Source organism: Myotis yumanensis, unplaced genomic scaffold (assembly GCF_028538775.1).
Source record: "Myotis yumanensis isolate MYYU_CA2020_CCGP unplaced genomic scaffold, mMyoYum1.0.hap1 SCAF_1, whole genome shotgun sequence".
In the NCBI taxonomy this organism is placed as follows: Eukaryota; Metazoa; Chordata; class Mammalia; order Chiroptera; family Vespertilionidae; genus Myotis; species Myotis yumanensis.
In genome coordinates, this window is record NW_027223752.1 from 19,041,003 (window position 1) to 19,057,930 (window position 16,928).

Sequence of the window (16,928 nt, forward strand, 5' to 3'; positions counted from 1 at the left end):
CCACTTGACCTGGCTCAGTCCCACAGCCAGGCATTCACTCTGACCTCAGGGCTCGCCTCTCTGACAGACAGGAAGGGAGAGACAGGGAGGACAAGTCGCAAAGCACCGCACCTGTCACCTTGATTGGAAGAGTGGGCAAAGCACACGCCCCACACAGCTGCACACCTGGTGACAGGGACTCAGCTTTGGAGCTGATTTGCTGGGGTTGGACGCTTCTGATTCCCTCTAAGCCTCAGAGTCTTCATCCACAAAGTGAAGAAGCGCAACTTGCCTCACTTGGGAGACTTAACGTTACAGACTCGTCTGTAAACTGCCTAGCACAGAGCCTCATACGTAGTAGGTGCTCAAAAATAGTGGGCATTTTCTCTGTATGACGCATTACTCCAAGCCCAGGGCCGGCGGACACACGGCAGAGGGCAAAACCAAATAGAGCTTGGAAATGTGAGCACCCAGGGGGCCGTTCATTTTACATTGTCACAATGGCAGGCTTGTCACAATGTCCAAATTTAGTGTTTCGCCTAGATGGTGTGACACGGTGCTGTCCAACCTCCAGGGACATCCAATCAGGATCAAATAAAACTGTGGAGGAGGTGCAAGTAACTACAATATGGGGTTGTGTTAAGGTGCTCTTACTGGGTTGTGGCGGGCTCCTGTGCCTGCAAGACTGAATTTCCATAGGCTCTGCCCGATGAACACGTGTGAGTGCCCAGCCAGGCTAGGAGCCTGTACCCAGGATGGGGGGTGGGGGTGGGGGGCGGGGGCGTGGTCCCGAGTGCAGATTCCAACCCATCCGCTATCACCCGCACTCGGCCCCAACAAAAGAAAGGAAAACAGGAGAGACACTGGATTGGATCTTCCAGAAGGTCTTTGTTGCAATTTTCTCCATCATTGAAAAAAAAATTACATCATCAAATAAAGACAGTAGCAGCACGGCGCATTGAAATGTGCTTTTGTATTTTTCCTAAGAACATTACGAAATTCCCTCCTCCCCCCACCCCACCTTATTTTCTGTAAAATGCCTTTTTTTTTTTAAAGCACCATGAAATCCTAGAGAGAAAAACAGGCGAGACACCTCCACTCATGGGTTTATCGTTGTCGCCCTCGTCGTCACCGGGTCCCCTGCCTGTGACTCTGGGACGGAAAGAGTGGGCAGGCCTGAGGCTGGCATGTGGGTTGGTTTGCATATCTCTTCTCCCTTCCAGCTTGGGCGCCCTGACCCCAAAGGAGAGGTTTGTCAATTACCTGCTACAGCACACGTCTGGGATGGGGCGGGAGTCCTTGCAAGGATTTTTTTTTTTAAAGTACAGGAAACTACTTGAGATTTTTCTCTTAAGAACCGAGAACAGAAAGCAGATTCCAAATCTCTTAGGCACCTGTGATTATGGTGGTGCTCAGTTAAATCAGAGACACCTCTCATTTCTCCTCCAGGCCGCCGTGTTGATGTCAGGTGACTTGGGGCCCGCCCTGGGGTGGAGGGGGAAGAACTGAGGTTCACGTGGAGGGGGATCTGTGGGTGAGGTCCGGGGCAGCTGGTTTATGGTGCCGGGACAGAGGGCAGGGCTTTCTGGATGGCCACGCCATGGGCCCGCTGCTGCCAAGTTTCCTTCTGCAGAATTAACCGAGCCTACCATGCCGAAGTAAAGTCCCCTTTGCTTCTGAGAGTTACTGTTCGTGTTTTTTAAGGCCGTGACTAACTCGCTCTTATACCCCCAGAAACTCCCTCTGCTCATGCAGCGGCTGCTTTGCACACAATTGCACCCTCACTGTGAGAAGGCGTGACCCCCCCCTGGAAACGTGAGAGGGATGTGGAACGCAGGGGCATGAAATACAGGACTGCCTTTTTCTTCTCTCTTTCTTCAGAGTCTCTGCAGGCTTGTTTGCTTTCTTGGGCCTTCCCTATGGTTCGGACACTGTGGCACCCACTGGATGGTCTACATTCTTACCCCCTCCAGTGAGTAAAAACCCGCCCTGCCCACATGCTGGCCACACTCTCACTTCTCCCCAAAGCCAAGCCCACAGATAGATGAAGGCATGGACTCAGCCAGGAAATGATATCATCTCAGAGAGGGGCAAGGGGGCGGTTTGCTAATGTCTAGCACAATGGGGCGTTCAGTGTGAAATGGTTGCCATTTCCTGTGCGTGTGTGTGTGTGTGCACATGTGTGTACGTGTGTGTTTGAGCGAGAGATGTCTATAGTAAATGAATTCCTGAAGCAACCAAGGGGAAGGAACCTTGACTACAATTGTCTGCAAATAGCAACAGCTTAAAATTCTTCAAATAGTCTTAACACCATGCAAAAAATGCCCCCATAGCATGAGCCCTCCAGGTGACAGTGTGCCGTAGACTGAGCCTACAACAGGGCACACTCCTAATTTGGACAGCAGGCTCTCAGATGCATCTGGTCTCCATCAATCACCCAGAACACGAATCCCGAAGAGCAGGAGAGTAAGCTCTCATGTTAGCCATTAGTCAGTGTTCACAAATCCAGCTAATACGCATGCTTAAGATGTTTAGGTTGTAGACCAGGGACTGTTGGTCAGAGAACTGCAGCACTAAAAGGGACCTTGACAGTGATCTTTGTTCAACTCCCCAGATGTGCTGATGAGGTAACAGAAATGTAGGCAAGGGGATAGGGTTCCCCACAATCCCAGGCTGGCACCGGTAGAGCACAACCAGATAGTCCCACTCACCTTAACTGTAGGCCAGGGACACCCCTGCGTACACACACACTGAGGCCTGATCCCCAAAGTGATAAATTTCTGAAGCCCCAATTGGGTTAGGACTGCGTATTGAGCTTCAGTCTCTTCAAATTAACCCTTGGCTCTCACCAGTAAACCCCCAGTTGTGTTTTTGAAGAAAAAGTCAGGCCCTAATGACCAGGTGAAGCAAAAGACACTGCCGGCTAAAGACCCTGAACAGGTGCCCTTTCTGTGTGCAGAGTCAACACGTCTATTCCAGGTTTACAGTGGGGTGTGGGGTGGCGGTTGGAAGGGCAGGGCTGTGCTCATGGGCGTTAAGACTTTGTAGCAGCTTTGCCTTATCCACATGTTTTCTACCTGCTATTTGACCCCACCTTTGAAAAGTAACATTCAAGCAACTTCAAAATAACTGGCCACCCCCCACGAAGAGGAGTCCAACCTCCTATTCCCTCTCAGTGTCTCCTTTGGAGACCACATTATAGTTTGTCAAACGCTTTGCCCACATGTGTTTAGTTCCCGCTCCCTAGAGGAGGGCTCGTCTCTAATTTTGTTCATCAGGGTTTTGGCCTCATTTGTCCTCAGGGAGAGGGTTACATACATGGGGGATGTTCCCACTCTCAGTCAAGGGCCATTGCAATCCCTTTATACTACTGTGATTTAACGCAACCGGGGAAGCGTCCATGCACACACCATCACCTCTTCCATTTGGTCAAGTGTGCACTTTGGTGCTGTGACTTGTTTATTCCTGCTGTGTGCAGAGTTTCTGCCAGGTAAGTGAGTAAAGTGCAAAAGAGTGCTTTCAAAGGGCATTTTTAACAATACAGAAAGGGTGCCACACACAGGACTCCCACAATCAAAGCCAAAAGAACGTACAATCACTCTGCAAGGCCAACACTTGCGGCCATTTTTACACAAAGACCATGTATGCTCTTGGTAGTAGAGCTCTCCCCACCTCTGTGTGCTGTGTCCATGAAACTATAAAGACATACACGCACAGAACGCACACACGCGCACACACACATGCACACACACAAACACACACACAAACACACACACTCCAGGGTGCATTGTAGCAAAGTCGAAAGCAGATTTTGGTCAGACAGGCTTTGAATAGCAGCTCTACCACTTTCTTGCTGTGTGCCATTGGATAAGTTACTTAGCCTCTCTGAGCCTCCGTGTCCTCATCTCTACAAGGGGTTTGCAAACACTTCCCACAGCGTGTGGCTATGATATTGGGAAGGTTCAATGTTTTTAAAGTGCCTAATCTAATGCCCGGCCCATGGCAGCCACTGGGTCAGTGGTTCTCAACCTTCTGGCCCTTTAAATACAGTTCCTCATGTTGTGACCCAACCATAAAATTATTTTCGTTGCTACTTCATAACTGTAATGTTGCTACTGTTATGAATCGTAATGTAAATATCTGATATGCAGGATGGTCTTAGGCGACCCCCGTGAAAGGGTCGTTTGACCGCCAAAGGGGTCTCGACCCACAGGTTGAGAACCGCTGTAACTGGATAAAGGACCGGGAAGCCTCTTTGCCAGATTTGGCTGTCGGGTCTAGAGTTTCATCACACCACTCTAAAGAAAGTACCAAGTCATAGAGGGTGGATACCCAAATGAATGACATCCATGAACAGTTGGATCAGGAAGCTTTTAACTTGACAGAATGAGAAAGTCCCAGTTATCTACCAATTTCTTAAAGCACATCTCTTCAGGCTGCCATGATACCGTGGTAAGAAACCATTGCCCACACCTGGACAAACGTCGCTTCCCAAGCGCCTGTTCATTGCTGCGGGGACACGGGATGTCACCAGCGAGCCGCTGCTCCAGCCCCACGGAGGCACTAACCCACACCTGACTCGGACAGGAAGGGCCTCATCAAAGTTGATCTTACCTGGCTGCTTCCCCAGAGCAATGCCCAACTTTAGAGCCTCCAAGTTTGGGCAGGGGAGGGGGTGCTGCCTGTGCTCCAGGCAAGGGAGAGCTGTCTCCCACGGTACCAGGGGTCAAGGATGGGGTGGGTATCATTTTCCCTGGAAGTCTCCGCTAGTCCTGGGATTTTTTGATAAATCTACCTGTGTGATAGTCACGTGAATTCCCCCCCCCCTCCGCCCCCCAAAGGAGGCACTGAGCAGCGGAGGCCCATGACCACCCAGGTCCCAATGCTTGTGTGTGGCCTGAGTAGCTAAGTCTGAACCAGTCCAAGGACCAGCCAATTAGGGAAAAGGCTGAGGCTCACACGGGTTGGTTGGCCTAGTACATATTTTTCCCTTTCAGGGAAAAATCCATTTAAAGTCTCCCTCTCAAAACATATGACTAGCCATTCCCCCCACTTTCCTTCACTGAGGTTCTCGCCTCACCGAGCAACCATGTATCGCGTGTTGGTTACTGTTTGCCTTGAAATGATCACCTTTGTGTTCCAATTGGTGTTGCAATAGCAGGTACTAGATAAAGAAACGAGCAAGGAAAAGGAATGCTTTCAAAATAAAGGAATACCCAAACGTAAAGGCAAAATATTTGAAATACTTCTTTTAAGTATTATTTTTTAAAATGGCATTAATGGCACTTAAACTGCAAACAAAAACGACTCAGTTTTCTTGTACAAGGGTTGGTTGAGGGGTTAGTTTTCCTCCTGTTTGGAGATAGCAAGTTGGCTCTTGTAACTATGTCTACCCTAAGACACCCAAAGGGACAAAAAGCCCTGAGATGGAATGATGCCATGGTCCCCCTTGGTGTGTCTCAGACATGCAGGATGCCTATTTTTATAAAAATTTAGGATCAGCTAGACAGAACAGCAAGCCGCTGGCATCATGCAAGGCAATTAGTTTTGGTACTTTCTCCCCCCTCTTATCAAAACAGGTTACAACCGAAGTTCCACTAGAAAAGTGAACGTGAACATTTCAAAACCAGTTTATTTCACCATTGCACCCACTGAGGAAAATGCATGATTCTTTGCCTGTAACCACGCAGCGGTTGAGGTTGAAGTTTCACCAAAGCCTGCCAGTCCGTTTGGACTACCTACCCCCGTGAGAAAGACCAAGTTCAGTAGGCTTCTGGCCTTGGTTGAGGTGATATCCACAGTGTGATGTTTGTGATTATTTTTCTTCTTTTGTGATGAGGAAAGCAACTGCACCTTTGAATACGTGTGCTCTGATCCGCTTCCAACAAATTCTGGGAGCTCTCAGGCCCCGCACACACTCATTGGAGCTGAGAAAGGCTAGGGATGCTCTGCGTGGCTTGGATCAGAATTCAAGCTCAGAGCAACACCCCCAAATGTCAACTCAAACCCTCCTTACCAGTCCCAGGTCACCCCCAATCCGGTCCCCTTCTGGGTGTGCATACATCACGGACGGTAGGCTCAGGAAGTGAGACTCCGTGTAAAAGACACACCCGCTTCTCTCAGAAGGCTGGTCTAGGGAATAGCTGCCCTTGTCTATGTGCCCTCCAGGGCGGCGCTGCCCAGGGGTACAGCACCACCGGCCAGTCGGCCTTGACACTTGGTGGCCGTCACCTCCGACGCGTGCAAACGCTCCCCGGGCGTCCAGCGGTTGCTCATCAGAAGCGGAGTCCTTGTTCTTTGATCCCTTTTGGCAGAGCAAACTTCCTCAGTCCTTTATGGCACAGTGAAATATATTCTCCAATGCTATGTAATTTTGGACTAAGGAGAAGTCTGTTTAAGGCACGTGTCTCGGGGTGAATATAAAAAACACACAACGCTTCCTTGAGCCCGGTGTCCGGAACCTTTAGCTCCTGCCTTCCAGCAACGCGTTGTTCTCGTGTTCCCTGTCTTTGGTGTCCGCGGGGACCATGCCGTTCTCCACCCCGGCGGGCGGCTGCGCGCAGTGGGTCAGCATGGCCGTGCTGGAGTGGTCCGAGTTGCACATCTTCTCCGTCTCCTCCTCTCTCTTCTCCTCGTCCAGGGAGTAGTTGCGGAAGGTCTTGTAGATCTTCTGCACGTCCTCGGGCAAGGCCTTCTTGGTGTCCTTGTTTTTCCTCTTGGTGAGCTTGGCGCTGGACCCGAACTTGTTGATGATGTTGTCCTCGGAGGCCCCCTGCGCGTGCTTGTGCAGCGGCTCGGGCCCGCGGAGGCGCAGGTTGTTGGGCCGGTTGTTGATGCTCTCCTGGGAGGAGGCCTTGCCGCGGCCCGCGTCCAGCGCCGCGAACACGGAGCGCTTCTCGGGGGAGAGCATGTCGAGCGAGTGCGCGCGCTGGTCCAGGCCCAGGCGCCGGCGCTCCATGCTGCGCAGCGTGGCCGCGCGCTGCAGCTTGTCGTGGATCTCCACGCTCAGCCGCCGCCGTGTCTCCCGGAACTCGGCCGTCACGTTGGCCTTCCACTCGGCCGCGTGGGCCTTGATCTCCCCCACCTGGCGGGACACAGAAAGGGCAACAGCCCGCTGAGAGATCGCGCTCTGCCCGGCGCCCCACAGCGCCCCCCACCCTGGGGAGTCCCCTACGGGAAGGCCCAGAGGGGGCGCTGCAAACGCCCAGGGCCAGGAGTGGACGCTGCCTCTGCCCTGGTCTCTCTCGCCTAAATACCCGTCTCTAATGGGCTCCTGGCTGATCTGGCTCAGGGAGGGGTCTGTGCTGGGGGAGCAAGGGAGGCTTGGGATTTGGAGATGGGCCAGGGGGAGAGGCTGGCGGCATTGTGGGGGAGAGCGCAGTGCTGAGTTGGACAGGCCTGCAGGGTTCCCGTGATGTGCCCACCGCCTTTTCATAGGATGGTCTCATTCCTGGGACATTACTGGGGTAGTCACCTCTAGCTGATGGTTTTTAGTGTTATGTCAGAGAAAGACGTGCACTAGCTCAGTCCTGGGCACGGAGCAGATGTTCAGAAGGTCCTTTGCTCTTCCTCGTCCCTCCGACGCCCCTCTGGGGAGGGTGACCAGCCTGTCCCGAGTCAGCCCGGGACTGTCCTGGTTTTAAAAGGGAGAGTCCTGTATCCTAGGTCCGCCCTCAGCCCTGGGCAAGCTGGGACTGTGGTCGTGGCCATGTGCTGTCAGGCTCATCCTGGTTTAAGAAGACCCCTCCCCCCCCCTCAGGGCACCGGGTAACCCAATTTCCCTGGTGAGGGAGCAGGAAGGGGGTGAGCTCAGAATCCAGTTCTGCATGAAGCTCATTATCAGATCTCTGGGCTCTTACTCGGCACGGCAAATAGCACAAGTCCTGTGTTTTCCTAGACGGATGAGGAACTCAGATTTGGGCACTGAGGAAAGTCAGTGTGTATGTGGTACTTTCTCTTTCCTTATAGCTGATTGTTAGCAGGCCAGTTAGCTACCTGGGGGGTCAGACTGGGCGGAGACTGCATTGCTAGGGTTCTGGAGGCCAGGAGAACAACATTGTGCCCAGGAGTGAGAGGGCAAGTTTCTCCACTCAGCAACCTTCTCCTGGACCCTTGCATGCAGAATGGCTGTACCCGGGAAGTACACAGCTTTCTTCAGGAGGCTGCCCCTATTTATCTATCTATCTATCTATCTATCTATCTATCTATCATCTATCTATTTATTTTAATCTTCCTTCCTTTCTTTACTTCTTCCCTTCTCCTTCCCTTGCCTCCTCCGTTCTTATTTCTTTCCCCCTCTTCCTAGAAGAACTACATGGACTTTTGTTTTTTAAACTCACAAAGAATCTACCTTTCCTTCCCAGACTTTCCTTTTCTCGCCTTTGTGTAGGCTTGCACGCACGTTTAGCTGCGAGAGTAAAGGCTGCGTGCTCTGGGGTATACTTCTTTCTACAGATGGAACCACCAGGGGGGCGTACAGGTGAAAGGGGCCCCTTGGGTTCGCTTCCCCGGGGCTGGCCGCTGCTCAGTGATTTCAGTCTCACTCAGAATCAGGGAAGATTCATGATGTTCAAGTGCATTTCCATTCAGGCCCTGTGACCTGAGGAACAGGCGGGCTTTCTGAAGCTTTTTATGATTTTTTGAAGCCTCCCCATACATTTGCTGAAAGGGGGGCAATTGCACACCTCACTCGACCACAGTCTACCTCTGCTGACTAGTTCTATATTTTCCTTTTCAGTCCATTTTTTAAAACGAAGTTGCTGTTTACTATTCTTTGCAGGATCTGTGGGCTGGCGAATGAGTCACCAGATTTCCTCACCTGCCAAAAAAGGATCCGCAAGTAATTGCTATTCAATTTCACTTGGCTTTTAGGTAATGATCCCAAACAAGGAAGCCTTGTGAGCCCTCCGTTGAGTAAGAAACACTCCAGCCCACAGAATAGAGAGAGGAGATTCTTGACACGAGCTCATCTAATCTCAGGAACATTCGTAGAAGCTGGAAGGGGTCCTACCTCTTCTTTTGTCTTTTTGGACAGAACCCGTAGCCAATCTCCGATCATACTGAGGACCGCTGCAAAGTAGGCAAGGCCAACAAGGATCCAAAACCACACGAGGGGCTTATACCACTCCCGGTAATTGATGCCAGCATTTCCCCCTGAAAACAACGAAACGTTACTGGAAGCAGGGTCTAGCACGGGGTCTTTGCGGAGCAAACATATTCTGGTCCATGTAGCGGAGATGCCAGCTCATCACCATCTAACACGTTAGGCCTGCTGTATAGGAGATGTGATGGGGGTTGGAAGACAAGGAAAAGATGTTCCCGTTCCTAAAGGAGCCTGACTTGTGGCTGAACTCCCTGTGATTCTTGACCACAAACCGTAGTACCCACAGCAGAAATATGCCCCTGCCAACTTGATCCACCTATTCTCTCCCTGAGCTTGACAGTGAATGACTAGAGCTAGAGGACAACAGATCAGGCCCAGTTGTCAATTGTTTTTTTTCTTAAACTTCTTTAAATGTAATACAAATAAAAAAACACACCATTTAATCATCCCTCATGGTTTGGAAGTCATGAAACCGTTTCCTTCTTAAGCGCACACACATTTACCAAGAGCTCAGTGCAAATTTAGACTTTATGGCATTCCTGACACTTTGATGCAAGCCATAGTGATTTAATGCTGAGGCTGGTGTTTACATGATGCGAATCCCAAGGGTCAATTAAACTGAGTAATTAGAACCACCACAGCCGGGCTAGAACTAAATGGGACCTTTAAGGCCAGCTAGTCAATCCCTTTGTTATAAATAGAGATTACAGGAAAAATCCATCAACCCAAATGGGCCAGTTGCCTGATTGCATTGAATGGTTGTTGCGTTGAACTGACCAGTCATTTGTCCCAAATAATAAGCCTATTTATTCTAGCCTTCCTGCAGGCACTGCCAAAGGCAACCGAGCAAAATAGGTTCCAAGCCCAACCCCCCCACTGAAAGAAGTGAGGACGTTCCATGAAATAACTGATGTCAGCCTCGTTCTCACTCTGTGAGATGTGTTACCCAATGAACCAGGCAGGTGGTGATTCCTAAAACAATTGACATTATCTATGTACCAGTAGTTATGCTATTACATGATGAGTGATAACTAGTCTTTCTCACTGGGTCATGGTTGTAACCTCATCTAGATCGCTGAGTCCATACTGAACTCTTTACGGTATCATAGCAGCAGCGGGCCAGGTGCTATGGCCTGTGGTTCTTCTCAATGCAACTAAACCCACTTAAAAAATGTTTTTCACCCCGCCAGTGTGGCTCAGTGGTTTGGTGTCAATGCACAACCCAGGAGATCATGGTTCGATTCCCGGTCAGGGCACATGCTCAGGGTGCAGGCTCGATCTCCAGTAGGGGGCATGCAGGAGGCAGTTGAATGATGATTCTCATCATTGATGTTTCTATCTCCCTCTCCCTCTCCCTCTCCCTTCTTCTCTCTGAAATCAATAAAAATATATTCAAATATTTTTTTCCAATCATGGCTTATTTTCAATATTATTTTGCATTGGTTTTAGGTGTATAGCTTAATGGTCACACAATCATGTACTTTACTGTGTTCCCTTCAATATTTCTAATACCCAACTGATACCCATACATAGTTATTGCAATATTATTGACTGTATTCCCTATGCTGTACTTTACATCTTGGTGACTATTTTGTAACTACCAATTTGTTCTTCTTAACACCTTCACCTCTTTCTCCCAGTCCCCTAACCCTCCTCTCCTCTGGCAACCCACTTTTCAATGCAGCTCATGAGATCTCAACAGCTACTGCCATTTATTAAAATTAGAATTCCAAACATTGCTAAAGGGCTCCAGACCCCCTCTGTTTGGTGGTTTGGTTTAGCTGGCTTTATTTTTCCTCTTTATGTACACACACACACACACACACACACACACACACCCTGCGCAGCTTTCTCTAGGATGCTACTGGAGTTCATGCAACATTAAGTGGTTTTTGAGCTTTCTTCTTGGGGCTATTATCTGAGAGCAAATATTTACCTTAGCCAGTCACCATCATCCAACAGGATTGTCACTAGGGTGCGCTATCGAGCAGCACATTAATCACCTTTCTCCCTCTTTATCAGAGGCTTGTCCAGAGTTTGGGGCTTTCCCTGTGCTCCCTCCCAGTCAGAGCTGTGAAATGCTATAATGTTCTCTGTCCTATAGTGAGTCAGCTGCCCAGTAAACCAGCACTGTGTGGTGATCGGTGCTCCGGTTATATTTTTAATAGAGTTGATACCTTGTTCAATAGCAGCAACCATCAACTCTTGTTAGTACACCTTTTTAAACAACTGGGCATCTTTCCCTGTCACCCTGAGAACATTGCCAAAAAGGTTGTGAAAAGCTTCCGGTCTTTTAAGGCATGCATTCTTCAGACCTGGGAACTGGAGAAGGGCCTGGCCTAATTGCAGCCGGCTCTGTGATAAGAGATCCCTATCTGTGACGACCTCAGGACAGAGGAAACACGGCTATGTACTCAGTGGTAAGTAAGGGAATTGAAAGAGGACCATACGTTTGACTAAGGAGGTCACGCCCTTCCTAGGTAAGTAAAGGTAAGGTCAAGTGCTAAGTGCTCACAGTGCATGGTGCCTAACACAAATAAATATAAGCCATAAAGTTTTAAAATCTCATGTTCCCAGGGCTCTGCTATCCGCGCCCCAGATGAGCAGATGGACCGATTGAACTGAACAATATTAGAGCAGGGCCCTCTAGCAGGCAGCCCTGGGACAGCACAGTGCTCTGAGGCAAACTACGCTTGGGGGGAACGGAAAGATGTTTGTGAAATGGTTTCAAACGCCAGCTGCCATGACAGCCTTATTTGGGACCTCAGGTGAGTTTCCCCACAGACCAGCTCCGGAGGATGCCAAGGAATTAACTGGACAACCGTTCCTCTTCCTTTTCTCTGCTTCTCTGTGTCAGGCCCCTAGTCAGGTGGCACCAGGGGACTGTCCCCCGAGGTGAGGAATTGCACAAGGGGTTGAGCGCTGTGCAGAAGGAAAGACTGATGGGCTCCCAGGCTTTTATACACAATGCTCAATCACTTCAACGTTGCAATTCTTAGCCCTTAGTCAATAGAAAGGAAGACAGATTGAAACTGCTATTTCTACAGCGGGGACATCAATCTTAGTCTGGCCGTTGCAGTAGCTACAAGGTCACTGTGCTGGTTATCTGTATCACAGAACTGACCTGTTGAGGAGCCTCCACACCCCCCTCCCCAGACTCTCCTGTTTCCCAGATTCCCAAGGACCAGGTCCCTGTCGTCATGGGCACCATATGCCATGGAGATACCAAGGCACAGCCAAGATCAGATGCCAGATGAAGGACGGTCGGCCTGGGAGTGCACCCCTGAGCTGTCCAGGCTGCTGCTGACCTGGGGACTGGTCAAGGCCACATAGACCACCCACCATTTTGAACTTACGATGGAGGTGTTCACGCAAAGCACTCACTTCTTGGAGTAAAGAAGGATCGGTCAGTGGGCTGGCTCCCTGGAATTACCCCATTAGGAGGGGATAGGGTGGCCTCCTCCTCCTGTTCCTGCCTTCCTACCACACTCTGGCAAAGTGGTAGGCACTTGTAAGAGGCCGGGTCCCACCTCATTTTCAGTTCTCTCTGTCCCTAGAGGAAAGTGATGGTGGTTTTCTTCGGCTTCCATAAACCCAGCGCATGGGCATTTATATTCACACTGAAGGCTATTGCTTCTGTCCACATTCATGCAGAATCTGTTAACACTCTATTCCCTCAGCGGGCAGCTCTCAGCTCTCGGTTGTCAACTGAGTCCTAAGCTTTGTGGGCACACCCTGGACAGCTTTTGCAGGGACAACGGCCCTCACCTCAGGTGTGGCAGGAAGCTTAAGCTGCAGATCCTTACAGGCTCAGCTCTGTGCTAATCTTTTCAGGGTTTCACATTTGCTACTTGCTAATATAGCCTTTATCGATGGATCCAAGGAGCCTTAATACAATTCAGAAGCCCCAACTTCAATGAGAAATTCATTTCACTCATGCATAATTCATATGACGATAAGGGCGCTATGCATCCTGGGAGGAAGAGGCTGCCTTCCCTCTCACGGCAGGAGCCTGATGCTGCTTAGATCACAGAGGACCACGGCCTTGAAATGAGCCTGTGCACAGCAGCGGGGATACTGGGCCTTTGTCGTTCGCTTCTCTCACAACTCCTTTGCTCATGGAGTTGAAAAGCACTGCCAACCATCTCTCCACCACCCACGGGGGCCCTGGTGACTGGGAGGCCCGGGGTGCTCACCTGCCACATAGTCGCCAAAGCCCACCGTGGTGAGGGTGACCACCACAAAGTAAATTGACTCCAGGGCCGTCCACCCCTCAATGTATTGGAAAATGACGGCAGGGATCGTCACAAACACAATGCAGCCGGCCAGGATGAACAGGATGGTGGAGATGACCCGGATCTTGGTCTGACTCACTTGCTTTTTCTGGGAACAGCAAAGGAGAACGACAAGTCAGTTTCATTGCGGAGCCAGGAGACAGAAGACAATGTGTTCTGTCAGAGGCTTTTTAACAATGGAATTTATTGGGGTGACATTGGTTAATAAAATCATAGAAGTTTCAGGTGTTCAATTCTAAAATATATCATCTGTATATCATCTATATTGTGTGTTCACCATCCCAAGTCTCCTTCCATCACCCTTTACTGCCCCCCGCCCCCCGGCCTTTACCCTCTTCTTCTACCTCCCCCTCCCTCCGCCCTTCCCCTGTAATAACCACCGTACTGTTGTCTGTGTCTTTGAGGTTTTTTTTTTGCTTAATCCTTTCCCCTTTTTCACCCTGCCCTGCACCCTCCTCCCCTCTGACAGCTGTCAGCCTGTTCTCTATGAGTCTGTTTCTGTTTTGTTTGTTAGCCAATCTTACCCTTTGCGACAGCATGGATGGACCCGGACAGCATTATGTTAAGTGAAATAAGCCAGTCAGAGAAGGACAAGTACCATATGATTTCACTCATGTGTGGATTCTAATGAGCAAAATTGTCGGTGGCTTTTAACCCCCCTTCAGCCAGGGGCAGCTGTGAGAGAATCTGATGAAAGCCATGGCCCTTCTCCTACAAGAATGCACACGCAGGTGTTTTCAGGTGTTCTGGGTGCTTCCCAGGCCCCAGGAAGCCGGTTCATGGACTCGACCATGGAACCCCGCTGGGCTCAGACCTCAGCTGCCCTCTGCGTGGCTCATGAGTGCAGCCAGACGTTGGTCTCCCCTCCTCACCGGTGGAAAACATAACGAACTCCCAAGAGGGGCTTGCTGCCAGTCTTCATGGTGGCCGGTTTTGGGGCTCTCCACAGTGCTGGTGAGGGTCTCTCCCTGGTTTCCCTTGCGTCAAAGGGGTGATGTTGCTAACCCCCCACCCCCTCTAAAAACAAAACAAAACAAAAAACCCAAACCAAACACAACACCAAAAAAACTGACCTGAAAACAGGCCAGAATGTTGGGCTGAAGTGAAAAAACACAGCCATCCCCACTCACATTTGTGACAGACCCTAGGCAAGTCTCTGCGTGTGTCCTCACCCTCCTTCCCCGGCTGAGGTCGGACAGTTATACTTTTCCTTTAAATACACGTGTCTGAGCTGTGCTGTGGTCATCGTGTTTGCTGCTGTATCGCCCACAAGTGTTGTTGGGCCAGGAGTTGAAGTCCGGATGGCAGGGTCCCTGTCTGAAATGGGTAGCAGGCATGTCAGCTCACATCAGCTTTTGAAAGAGTCAGTAGTGAAGAGGTCGAAGTGCATTTGGAAGGGGAAGGACGCTGATGGAGGCCAGAGGTGGGTTAGAGGCATCAGTGGTGTTCCCCTTGAATGCATACTCGACAACCTTGGCATTGCCTCCAAGCTGAATGATCCTGAAGGTCTCAAAGCTGCCGGAACTGGCACCAGAGACTGTCTTCGGGAGACCCTAGGATAATCACCTCACCAAAACAATATGCCGTCATAACTCTACAGCGAACACCAGAATGCCCGGGCCTTGCCACACTGCCTGGGTTGATTTTCTGCAGAAGTCCACCACGTGGAGGGCGGTCGGCGCAGGAAATCCTTACCAGGTGACCTTTTTTCCAGCCATTGCCTCCCGGTGAATTAGGAGGCGGACGGCTCAGAGTGCAGGGACCCGTGCACTCAGAAACCTCACTTCCAGATGCAAAAACAGAAGCTAAAGGGGTGAAGGGGCTTGCATAGATGCTGCTGCTAATTAAGGGCAGAGCTGAGAATAGGATTCTGAGGTGATTAACTCAGTCCAGGGAGTAAGGAAAAGAGTCCAGAAACAGTTTTTCAAGTCACTTAACAACTCACCAGCTCAAACAAAGTTGCCAGAGTTGTCCCCTAACAACAGAAACCAGACTCGCCTCCACGAGGAAGAGGCCACCCAGTTCCCTTCTGGGAAGGAAGGTGGAGAATACAAAGTTGTGGCTGGACCGCCTGCTCAGGAATTCCGAAGCTTCCGTCCCGGCAGTGACACCTGGGCCAGGTTTCCCAGGACAGACACGGTTAAGAGAGAGTCTCCTACCATCGGCCACATGGCTCCATCCCAAAATGACAGCCAAGGAAATGACTAGGTCTCAGAGCCGGGAAGGCTGATTAGGGTTCTGTGTCCCTTCCTCCCATCCCCCTCTTCCTTGCTGATTTTTGGGGAGAAACATCAGTGCTGCCTGTTCACTGGAAAGCTCCAATGAACAAGAGCTGAAGAGGGGGGAAGCTGCGCTCACCTGTAATCAAACCCCCCAAAAAAGCAGCCCCACTTGACTGGGATCCTGAGTCCCAGGTATAGTCAACATAGCAGAATGGAGAGGGCAATGAAATGAGTAAGAACAGTTATAGTGGAGAATATTATCTGCACCAATCTAAGTCAGCACTATTTACACTCCAGTTCCTGGATCAATACATATTCCCTAAACATGCATAAGAAAAGCTACAAAACTACAATCCTTCTTTATAAAAAAAAAAGTCATGTGCCCTAACTCCCCAGGGGACACTCATTCTGTAGAACAGGGAACAATAATTGGGTTCGTGCCCATCCCTCAGAAAAGCCATCTGGGGAAAAAAAGATATTTTATTGATATTTTCGAAACTGTACATGAAATACCATTTCCCCCCACAAATAAAAGTATCATGTCAGGATAAATTACCTGAGAACCCCAGGGAATGTTTCACCCATTGTATGAATTTCCATATTGGCTATTATAGGAGGACTCGGTGGGGGCAGCTGAGCCCCTCTGAGAATCCGGGAAGGTAGTTATGATTAGCCTAGTTTTGTTTGCAGACATGAGCAAAAATCCAGAGCCCCAAAAGAGATCTTACCAGAGGTTAATTAACTGCTGGCAATGGGAACACCATTCCTCGCCCCACTTATAAGTCGTCCTCCTCAAACGCATAATGAAATTAAAGCGAATTAAATGTTTGTGAGACACCTGTTAAGTCATAAATTAGGATGTGAATGCAACTGCAGATGAAATGAGGCGGAGGTCGGGGAGGAGGGCTGCAAGTCTGGAGGCAGCTGGAGACACTCTCAGGCTCCAGGGTATGAGCAGAGGGATGGGGTTGGTCTGGTGGCAGACAGGGAGGTGTGTAACAAAGCCTAGACCAGCCCTGGGCAAACTACGGCCCGCTTGAAATGAATAAAACTAAAAAAAAAAAAAAGACTGTACCCTTTTATCTAATGATGTTTACTTTGAATTTATATTAGTTCACACAAACACTCCATCCATGCTTTTGTTCCGGCCCTCCGGTCCAGTTTAAGAACCCATTGTGGCCCTCGAGTCAAAAAGTTTGCCCACCCCTGGCCTAGACTGTCTGCTGGAGAGTTTCTGAGCCAGGGACACGTGTCAGCACCGCTCACTGCCCAAGCCAACCAGTGCATCTGTCCCTGGGCGGCTTCCTCCAGACACAGTGGGGTGATGCT

At 50.0% G+C, this 16,928-nt stretch overlaps 1 protein-coding gene across 4 annotated transcripts in view; it reads right to left on the reverse strand.

Moving 5' to 3' along the window:
* Positions 1-5,593: 5,593 nt before the first annotated feature.
* Positions 5,594-16,928, reverse strand: part of KCNK10 (potassium two pore domain channel subfamily K member 10) — a 109,584-nt gene continuing 98,249 nt past the window's right edge. For all 4 annotated transcript variants that reach the window (XM_070415399.1, XM_070415407.1, XM_070415416.1 and 1 more), the window contains 3 exons: positions 13,279-13,465; positions 8,990-9,132; positions 5,594-7,063 (listed from right to left, as the gene is read on the reverse strand). In XM_070415399.1, the coding sequence (XP_070271500.1) occupies positions 6,443-7,063; positions 8,990-9,132; positions 13,279-13,465 (951 nt within the window). In that variant the 3' untranslated portion in view covers positions 5,594-6,442. The remainder of the gene's footprint in view (positions 7,064-8,989; positions 9,133-13,278; positions 13,466-16,928) is intronic.